At 39.4% G+C, this 10,870-nt stretch overlaps 1 protein-coding gene across 3 annotated transcripts in view; it reads left to right on the plus strand.

The window, feature by feature from the left end:
- Positions 1-10,532, plus strand: part of cacna1ea (calcium channel, voltage-dependent, R type, alpha 1E subunit a) — a 102,800-nt gene extending 92,268 nt beyond the window's left edge. Inside the window, exons 39-48 of one of the 3 annotated variants that reach the window (XM_028026924.1) lie at positions 1,818-1,914; positions 4,348-4,453; positions 4,551-4,658; positions 4,815-4,915; positions 5,563-5,669; positions 5,751-5,928; positions 6,839-6,967; positions 7,202-7,349; positions 7,785-7,966; positions 8,885-10,532. In XM_028026924.1, coding sequence (XP_027882725.1) covers positions 1,818-1,914; positions 4,348-4,453; positions 4,551-4,658; positions 4,815-4,915; positions 5,563-5,669; positions 5,751-5,928; positions 6,839-6,967; positions 7,202-7,349; positions 7,785-7,966; positions 8,885-9,442 — 1,714 coding nt within the window. In that variant the 3' untranslated portion in view covers positions 9,443-10,532. Of the gene's footprint in view, positions 1-1,817; positions 1,915-2,667; positions 2,765-4,347; positions 4,454-4,550; positions 4,659-4,814; positions 4,916-5,562; positions 5,670-5,750; positions 5,929-6,838; positions 6,968-7,201; positions 7,350-7,784; positions 7,967-8,884 lie in introns of all 3 variants that reach the window. The other 2 variants (XM_028026925.1, XM_028026923.1) reach the window with 2 other exon arrangements.
- The last annotated feature ends 338 nt before the right edge of the window (positions 10,533-10,870 follow it).

The following is a 10,870-nucleotide window of genomic DNA, read 5'->3' on the forward strand; positions in this document are numbered from 1 at the left end:
AATGAGCAAAGTACACAGCGAAAACTCAAAAACTTACAAAGTATTTTTGGTCTAGTTCTCAGTGTAAATATCTTATTACACTTGAAATAAGACAAAATGAACTTACAAAATATAGGAGCTTGTTTTATGTAAATAATTCCTTAATATCAATGAAAAGTACTAGTTCCACTGGCAGATTATTATTGAGATTGTGGTTTATTTATTGATTATTATAAGACATTTTCCCAAATTATAGGTGAAATAATCTGCTGTAATGGTGCAATAGAGCAGTGAAGGTTTATAAACTTTCTCTCTTGTTTTATTTATTTACTTTCCTGAAGACAGTGTACATCCTCAGCAGGATCAGCTGTTTGTCGTCTCAGGACGTGTGAAGCTGTTCTTTCCCAACTAAAAGCATTAGTGTGCTTTTAAAAGCATTATTACGCTGCGGTTATTTAAATGGCAATTTAGCCAAAGATCTTACTTTTAAAGAGGATTGGAGGGAACTGTCAAGACATTATAGTATTGAATCAGGTTCTCTTGTCGTTTGGTCATCACACGGCTGATCTCCAAAGAACTGAGATCTGGTCATAAAGAAAAGTTACATCCCCTTTAATGTTCCAAGACGAGAAATATGTCAAAAGCATTAAAGAAAATAACACAGGGCACAGCAGCTGAACAAGCAGTGGAAAGTTACCAGAATGTGATTATGTTTTATGTTGTAAAGCAAGACAAAAGCAGGAAAAACTTACCAGAGCATTAACTTGGAGACCTAATATACTGGCACCCCACCCAGGAATTTGAAGCATTCTCTGACCTAGTCTGCCTTATAATTCACTAAAACGGTAAATTAATCGCCTGTGACATTACACCTGCACTGTCAGTAAGTAAATATTGCTTTGAGGACACTGTTTTGCCGCTGTATCTCCATGTAAAGTTAGTTTACTCACAATTACACACCAGATGGTCCCTAAAATTCACTTCAAGTTAATGTTACACACATCATTGTTGGAAGGGAAGTCAAAATGCTGTTATACAGTCTGTTGCTCATTTGGCTCAGTCACTGAGAGAAAACAAGTCGCTGCTGCAGCTTAATGTTATGAGTAAGCATAAAGGAGGGACATTTGGTTAGAGTGCTAGATGGTTTAATTTAATGAAATAGCACATTTTATGAGAGAGAAAATTCATTTTTTCCATAAATTGACACCCTCACTTGTCCAGATGGTCTGGCTGCTGGGTCCAGTAGAGCAATCTGTCAGAGCAGTGACACAATCTGTGTGTCCTTGTTCTTTAGCCTTGGTTTTTCCTCTTCTTAAAATCATAATTTGAATCATTTCATAATCCACGTTTGCTTTCACAAATCTCACCCATATTTCCTTGTGTGGAAGAACTTTGTGGAAAGGAAGCGTGCTCTATTCCTCACTTACTGTGTTGTCATATCTCAAGAAAATATGTTCTGACAATTACATGTGACACCGCCTTCCACATAATTTAATGCTCTTTCTATTTTAACAGGCCAATCTCTAAAAGCTCATTTTGTGTCAAAAAAGTGTTATTATCTTAACTTAAAATATTTGCTTTGAAAAAAATGGAAAGGCAGTTTGTTCTTTATTTATATTTTCTATATTTTCTGAGTGTGAAATATGATAATTGATCTAAATCAAAGTAACTATACAGCTACCAAAATTCCCTTATTGGAAAATAATATAAATCCGAAATTAAAGTGAATTTAATTTTTATTTTATTTGTTTTAGCCGGGATGTAATGTTTAAACTTTAAGAACAGAGCCTTTTCCATCCTTGTTGTGTACTCTATAATGACATGTGTACTCTCTCCAGCGGTAGGATCCATTATAAGGAGATGTACAAAGTTGTTCGCACTATCTCACCTCCTCTGGGCTTTGGAAAGAACTGCCCCCACAGGGTGGCATGCAAGGTTTGGTTCCCCCATGTCAGCAAGCGTCCCTTTGGCCTCCTTTACGTGGAATCCTTCCTCACTTCCTCCTTTTCCTTTCTTCACATCCCTTCACTGATTATCACCCCCCTGTTCAATCTTCAGGGATGTGTTACTCAGGATAAAGAATGACAGTGCTTCAGTGTCAGGGTATTAAGGCACAAAATGTCCCTCATTTGGAATCACAGTGGGAAGAATCTTAGTTTGACTAGACGCCCAAAGTTGGCTTTTGATCCAAGCTGAGGGAATTTTGTCTCTCTCTACCTTTTGGATCTGGGGTTTATGTGTCGCCTAAATGCCACATGCACTACAGAAGGTAAGTATGTAATTTTTTGGACCAGATCCAGAGAGGCTGTCATTTCTTTGCTCATCCTGTTGAAGGACTCCTCGTTTCCTATGTTTCTATGCTGTGTGATTGGCATAGAAAGAATGCAATCTGGTTTATTTATCCTACTTTGCTCTCTCTGTGTTTGTGATGCCTTAAAATAATTTTTCTCTTTTATATCCTCCATCCCTCTTCCTCTCTTGCCACCCTTCACCCTCTCCTGTGCTACTTTCCTCCACCATCCTTTGGGAATGCACTCCTCTGATTGCTCCACCCTTTTATTAAATTTCCCCTCCAACACCATCTCTGTCCCTTCTCCCTCCTCTTCCTCTCCCACCCTCTGTTTTTTTGTTGTTTTTTTTAACCCCTTCTCCCTCATCTACATCCTCATGGCTACCTGGCGCCCCCAGTGGTCGTATCCATTACACTGACATGTATGAGATGTTGACCAACATGTCGCCACCTCTAGGCCTGGGCAAGAAATGCCCCTCCAAGGTGGCTTATAAGGTAGATCAAACACCAGAGAAAGGGTGCTGCCATGTATTTCAGTCACCAGAAATGAGCGCAGTGAATCTTCATTTTGTGTGTCAGACATCAGAAAAGTGAAGCATCTTTTGTGTGAATTGTAATACAAAGATTCGCTTGTCAAAGTATTTGTCCATCAGCGATAATTTGCCTGTTTGCTTTGCATCTTGGCAGAAAAATAAGACATCATTTCTGTTTGCTGGTATCTGACGAGAGACTATCCATGTTAGCTCTGAGGCAGTTTGAGGTCATGAAAGAGAAAAGTTGTTAAACATCTACATGCCTGATGCCATCGTCAGCTGTCCTCTCGCCTTTCCTACATACTCCTCAGCCTCCTGCATTGCCAAGTCTGCATGTGCATGCTGCAACAGACGTGTGTTGCATCAGTTTGTTTGTTGTTCCAATGTGTTGCTGTGTGGATTATATAGATGCATGCTCAATTGCAGATTTATCTCTTTTATGGAATAAAGCTTGCACCAAGCTAGATTTTGATCTGCAAATTACAAGAGAAAAAAGGAAATTATCTCTAAATTGTCTTGATACATTTTGTAACATAATATAGCTTTCTAAGAATGCAACATTTTATTTTATATAGTATAAAATCACAAATTATCAGCAACAAGTATTTTATCCAGCTAGCTTTTTCTGGCCCTATAAAGTAGTAATCACCAAAATTTAATTTTAGCTGTTTAATTTAAATTACTCACCATGCGTCTCACAAATTGATCTTAAGAAAATAATTGTATTAAATGTTAAATATTTGACCACTTAGAAGTTTTAAGCTGGTTGCCTTAAAATCATAATTTGACTGATGGTAGATTTTCAATCACCAGTTTTGCAAAGCTCAAGTCAGCCAAATTTTATTTGATTCTAAACAAACATTTCTACTTTGAAAGTAATAATGCTTTATATGGTTTTTACCTTAATAAAAATATACAAGTGCTGAGGTGTTTATGTATCACAGCATTTGTTTTTCACAACGCAGGGTATAGTTCACTTTTTTATTTATCTATTCAATTTTTTTGCACTACAAAATGTGGGAGAGCACAAAATATTACTTTTTGAGCAAAATCAGCTAAAATTAAACAACAGTTGTTTAAAGCTTGATATTTAGACACTTAACTGATACTAAAATAACTTAAATACTCCTCTTCTTGCAGTAATAACTTCCACACTGGAAAGTGTTGTTGTTTTAGAGATCAGGGATGTGGAGTCAACTGATCACATTTTTATCTTCCACCTAATCAAGACCGGTCGGGGATAAAATCCATCAATCTCTTATCACCAACCAATTTCCTGATGCATCTGTATTTATATATGGGTGTGCATATATAAACAGATGCACACTTAAAACTAAAAGCTTTCCTTCCTGTAAAAGATTTTTTCTCCTACACAAGGAAATAAAAGTCATTGTTCCCCTTTATAAAGAAGTGAACATTTTGTTACAAAAAGGAGAGCAAGCTTTAGAAAATACTAATAAATCTGCATTTATCGTGAGTCGCCTTGCGGTGTGTTGCGGTGTTGTTCCATGTCGATGTACTGAGTAAACTCTTTGTTACCATCAGAGACTTGTCCTGATGAACATGCCTGTGGACGATGACATGACAGTCCACTTCACATCCACCCTCATGGCCCTCATTCGCACTGCGCTTGAGGTCAAAATAGCAAGAGGTTGGTCATAATCTTACACCTGCATAATACAATATTACATAAAGCTTAAAATCTTGAGTTTATTTCTAAGCTTTTGTTTCTGTCGTTTCATTGTCAGGAGGAGAAGATCGAAATCAAATGGATTTGGATCTGCAGAAGGAAATTGGAGTTATCTGGCCTCACCTCTCCCAGAAGTCACTGGACCTGCTGGTTCCAATTCACAAAGGTAAAATCCTCACAGTAACCTCTACTTAACTGTCAGAAAACATCAGTTTATTTTTGTTTCATTGATAAAAAAAACAAAAAAAAAACATGCTTCTAAATAAATTTGTCTGAATGGCTAATTGTTATTGTGTGATCGTTTCTGTTCCTTCTTTCACAGCCAGTGACATGACTATAGGAAAGATATATGCTGCCATGATGATCATGGATTATTACAAGCAGAGCAAAGCCAAGAAACTGCGCCAGCAACTGGAGGAACAAGTATTTGTTTTTTATCTTATTCTAAGATTTGGTTTAAACATCTATGTGAATTTGTGTTTATATTTTCTTATGTTATGATTGATGTCTACTTCCTTCAGAGTTCAGGTTCAACAAGATACGTTTGTAAAAATATCAGTATTTTGGGTAAATCTTATACTTTAATGTGGACACAGCTGATGAAAAACACTTTTTAAATGTTAAAGTGAATAATGAGTGAATGGATTCACAAATCAGACCTTGTCATGAGAAAGATAAAAAGACCCAAATGCAGGTAAAAATTGCCCATGTTACATTAAGCACAAGGTTACCAGGGAGGGTGGGGAGTTTACAGATAAGCAAGCATGAATGAATCAATCAGGTCAAATGAGAAAACTGAAGCTTCAGCTCTACACAGTTTACAGCAAAACAGCAAATTAAATGATAATTGATGCTCTGTCCAAACACACAATGTACACTATTTATTAAATGAGCAAAAAAGGAACCTCTCTGTTGTGGATCTTTTTCAATCCCCCCAACGTTGAGTGTAAGGTTAGTCGGTAATGAAGAAACAGTTCAAATCAATGAAGCAAGGACATAAGCTTGTTTATTACATATTGCCATTGGTGTAGGTATTTTAATGTCCAACTTGTATTTCTGTCTCTTCTTAGAAACACGCCCCCATGTTTCAGCGTATGGATGCTTCCTCTCTTCCTCAAGAAATCCTATGCAATGCCAAGTCCCTGTCATTTCTCCGACACAGTGCTGGATCTGCTCTGTAAATATTCAACTTTCATTCCTGTAACGTCTTTTAGATGTCCTGTATCTTTCTCTGGTAATTTTTTTATGTTCCCATCAGCACCAGAGGAGGGTTTGTGGCGCTCAGCCCCATTTCTCCACAAGAGATGTTCCTGCAGCCACGGCCTCGCTCCAGAGAAGAGAAGGTGGAGGAAGAGGATGAAGACTATCATTCACCATACCACCTGTACCCCCATCCACATCACCACCACCACCATCATCATCATTTGCATACACTGGTAGGTGTTCAGATGTGCCTCAGGTAAGACAGTCCCTTAAAATTGAGGTTGAATCTCTACATGTTCACAGCTTGGGATTAGGTTTTCTAACCTAACTCTTCTTTAACCCTGTAAGTCTTAAACGGAGCGCCGGCGATCCAGCTAAATTTGCAGTACCCTAATTTTGCCACACTTTGCGCCATCTGAAAAATTCCAACCAATATTGCGTTATTATAGTAATTTCACCCCTGGCGTAGAAGGGAGTGAAATTAATCTGAGCTGCACTCTTTTCATAGACGGTAAATTGCGGAAATAACTTCCTAGATATTGAAAGTTCTAGTTGTTGTGGATAAATGGGCAAATATTGTTACTCACAAGACATTTAAAAAAACTGCATACAATTAAAATAATCAAAAATATCCAGGTGGAGATTTAAAATGTTGTACATAAAAGGATGATCTTTGCTAACGTATCCCTGGACTGTCTGCTGTTTCTCTCCATCTTAATGAAGCCATTTGTCCGTTGATGTGTTCTAATAACAGCTGGATTTATACTGGCAGTAAATCCCACACAGGGTGACTCTCTTTAGTAATTCAACGTCATCAGAAAACAATTAGCTGAATGTGATTTTATTTCAATAAAAATCAAAGAGGGCAAAATACAAATGTTACATTTTCTGATATTTATTTGTAAAATGTATCCTCTTCTTTCCACTTCACAGTAATGGACAGCTTTGTGTTGGTCTATCCTATAATATGCTACTATAATACATGATTGTAATGTGACAAAATACAATATAAGGATTTATGGATATTGCTGTAAGGCAACATATATTAGGTTAGACTCGAAGAGGCTGGGATTTTTTTTGTTGCAGGTGTGCAGCCTCTGCAACTCCTCTGAAGAAATACTCTATTTTGCGTTGTTTGTGTAGGTGCCGGAGGTAGTGGAGTACAACCATCTGATGCAGCAGGCCAGGCAGGACCAAACAGTTATTAAATCACCGCAGCGCACTGCATCTATCAGAGCATCCTCCATGCCCAGGCTGGCTGTTGATCCACAGGTAATGAAAAGTAATCACCTGTATTCAGTCCTAAATCCAGTGCAGACCAAATATGTGCTGTGAAAATCAGTGGCCAAATAAAATCCCCAGCTGCCTTTAATGCCTTCATATTTACTGCCCCACCGCACTGACGAGAAATGATTGACCGTAAAATCGAAACGGCTTCCAAAACAAGAACGAAAATATCATGGTTTGGCGTTGTTGTCAGTTGCTTGTCGTTTCACATGCATAAAGGCTGCAGTGTCGGAAGACGGGAGGCTGATGAAACGCTCCTTCTCCACCATCGGAGATCAGTGTGTGAACGGCCTGTGGCAGGAGCAACACTCTCTGGAGAAAATCAGCCCTGACGGCACATTCAGAACTCGTCAAAGGAGTTACAGAGGTCACTTCAACCTTTTCCCAAAGATAAAGCGTTATGTTATGTTTCTGATGTTTTGTTCAGAAGAATCAGACAAAAAGAGAACTGACCTTGGCAAAAAAAAAAAACATCTAGTCATTTTTTTCACTAGTACCATAGTTTTTATGTTTCATAAGCTGTTAACACAAAATTGAAAGTTTATTTATGTTAAGTATTCAATTTAGCTTCCAGCTCATGAATTATTTTAAGTTCAGTTTATTATTTCTATTATATAAAAAATATTATTTGTATTGTTAAAAATGCATAGATAAGTAGACATCAGTGCTTTTATGCATTTGGAAATTTACCTGAAAGTAAGACCACGTTATTGATTACTGGAGACTGAAAGTCATAGTGAATTAATGACTGTTCAAAGGTACAAATTTTTATTTTGAGCGAAATGTGAACTATCCCTTCTAGGTCCCAAAATCAGCCCCAGAGAAACAAGCAGTCACGAGAGAGGGAGATCAAAAGAACGGCGCCACCTGCTGTCTCCTGATGTGTCCCGCTGTAACTCAGAGGAGCGAAGCAGGGAGCCTTCCTGCGAGACGAGGCACTCCCGCTCACCGAGTGAAGGACGAGTGCACAACGTCCAGAAACAGGTGGGAGTCCAGAGCACACAATGAGGATACCCCCCCAAAAAGGAGATCTTTGCATGTCTTAGTTTGTTTTGGAATTTTGTTTCTTAATATTTTCCAGAGAGGTAATTTATTTTTAATTTTTGCAGGAATTTGGAGGATAATACGGTCCTTTTATAATGCAATGCACCTAAGTGGTCAGGTTTTTGTATAATAAGTCTTATTTAGCAGTTGTGGTATTGTGAGGTGCAGCAGTTTTATTTGTGACAGTTGTTCAAGACTTTTAGAAATCTTTTTATCTGTTAACAATTCTGAATATCGTATTAAAACACTTTTTTTTTTGATTGAGGACCAAAATTGCAACATTTGTTACATTTCCTGCTGATATGTTTTATTTTTCTTACTGAACAGAAAACAAACCAAACCTTTGAACCCCCCCCCCCCCCCCCCCCGACCTGTGATTGCTCTACACCAAGAACCACTAAAGGAAGCAACAGAAAAACCTCTGAAGCACTTTCTTCTTCCTCTTCACAAAGTGTAAACAGAAATGAAGTGGTGTGAGATTTTAGGAATTGTACGATTTCTTTTTTGTTTTTGGCAAGAAACCAAGAACCATTTTTCCTAGTACCGCTAGACACAGGTGAATTTCAGTTGTATGTATCCATAATGCCCTGCACTATAGTTCCCTTCTTGCTTTAGGAGCAGTCTCCAGTCCGCTTGACATTCACAAATGCAGAGTTCACTTCAACTAAACCGAATAAAGGACTAGGTTTTTAGGAGGACCAAAATTGGTTTCTCTGGTCCTCATCAGAGTTTAATTTCACATTCACGCTTCATTAAACGAATCTGACTTTATAGGCAATTTATCTACAGTTTGATTAAAGCAGACTAAAAAGGCCTGAATGCACTCTCTTTGCCACTTCTCTTGTATGTCTTTTACAGGTAATGGCAACAGGAAGCCCAGCAAACTCAGCCTCAGAGTCCAGTACCCCTCGTAACCGCCGCCAGCTGCCTCAGACGCCTTCTCGTCCGCGGCCTTATATCTCATACTCTCCTCTTGTCTGCAAACCATCAACCTCTCCCACTGCTGCTCCCCTCTCCTCTGAAGGGCAATACCAGCCTCAGGACGCCGCCGGTGGCTCCACAGAGACCTCATGGCGGGCTGAGAAGGAGAGCAGACCTCTGTCGGCGGGTCACTGTTCATCTGGAGGTCAGATTTCAGGACCAAGCCACCCATCGCCTCACCGCTACATATCAGAGCCCTATCTCCCGTTCCATGAGGACTTCAGCGGTGATGATTCAGGTGACAGACAGGAAACACTGACCTTTGAGTCTGCCATAACCACCAGTCTGGGACGGGCCAATGCCATAAGCTCTGCCCCTCAGCTCAGACACTCCTGGCAGGTTCCCAATGGTCATGTCCGGAAGCACTTAGTCCAGGGGAGCCCGACTGACAACAGCGAGCTGCTAAGTGATACAGATGAGGACGACCGCTGCTAAAACTCAAGAGACAAAGATGCAAACGATGCACAGTGCTTTGGGGCACACCAGGACGGCGTCACAGCACCGGAGGGAGTGGATTTGTCTCCGCTGTGGCTCAGAGAACCTCATGTTCTCAGCACCGTAGCATTACAGCCAGGACTGAGCAACACCGCTGTTCATCTGGACGCCTGTGTCCGTCTTCACATGTCCGTGCGTATCTGTAGTAGCCGAAGGGAATCTAGACGTGTGGACCTGAATGTCTGTTTACATGTGTGTGCTCTTAATAAAGAATGTGCCAAAAAAAAGGTGAAAAGCAGGGAGAGACCCAAACATAAGTAGCCCACTGCGCCCAAATCAATATGTTGCAGCTCCTTCCCAAACAAGTGTTTAAAGAACAAAAATACGGTGAGAAGTCTGTCCACCATGTCCAAATGTCTCCAAAAAAATCTGATTAAGTGCATTTTGTGGAAGTGAGAAATAGAGGTAGCATATACACACGTAATAAGATGAATGTATTTTAGTTTTATGTTCAGGTTTATTTGGTGAGTTGCTGTTAAGTCTTAGTGCATAGTTGTGGGAGGAGAAAATTCAGTGGTCGAGCAGCCAGTCCTGTTTTTTCCTGTTTACAGTAAGAGTTTCTACATGATTTGTGGGCATTACACAGCTTGATCTTTCTGTTAAAATGTGAAAACAATGTATAACCTTGTAAAAAAGATGAGAGATGTTTTGTCTCAGGATCTGGGCGCATCCAGTGAGTATTATAAGGACCCGACATGAAGTCAGGGAAAAGCTAAGAACTGAAATGTTTAATTAAGTTTCAACAAGACAGAGTCATTGAGACAGCAGAAAATTTCCTGTCATCTGCTTTGCTCGCCGTCTACAACGTCCAGTGAAGCCGCCATGTCCCAGTGATGCTGCCATGTGAAGCAAGCCAAATGTTTGTCCAACCTCCACGCCTCTGTGCTGGACCGCCACTCCTGATGGCGTGACGGAGAGCTAATTTAAGCCATTTGTTTTGTACACACAGCTGGAGATGTGTTGCCTCCTTTCCTTTGATGATGAAATTTATGACAAATTATTGTCATACTGCCATACATGGATGCTTTAGCAGAATTCACAGCCGTGGTGTTTTTTATTTCTAACCCACTTATTGTTCCCATCATGTTTCCTCTGTAGAAACATCGTTATTGTATTTTCTGTGCTTGAGAGCTTTAGTATTTTCCACGTGCATGATCATGTCTTGAAGCTGCCTGATTATTTTTGGTGTTCAAGAGGTTTTTACAGAAAAAATATTAGAAAACAAATATGTAAAGCAGTACACTATATTGCCTAAGGTATTTAGTCACTTGTCACCTTAAAATATGAACTTGAAAGGCATCTCACTTTTATTTCACAGCGATTGTTATGATATTGGCCCTTTCTCTGTAGCTGGAACAGCTTGAGAAA

Source organism: Xiphophorus couchianus, chromosome 9 (genome assembly GCF_001444195.1).
Source record: "Xiphophorus couchianus chromosome 9, X_couchianus-1.0, whole genome shotgun sequence".
Lineage (NCBI taxonomy): Eukaryota > Metazoa > Chordata > Actinopteri > Cyprinodontiformes > Poeciliidae > Xiphophorus > Xiphophorus couchianus.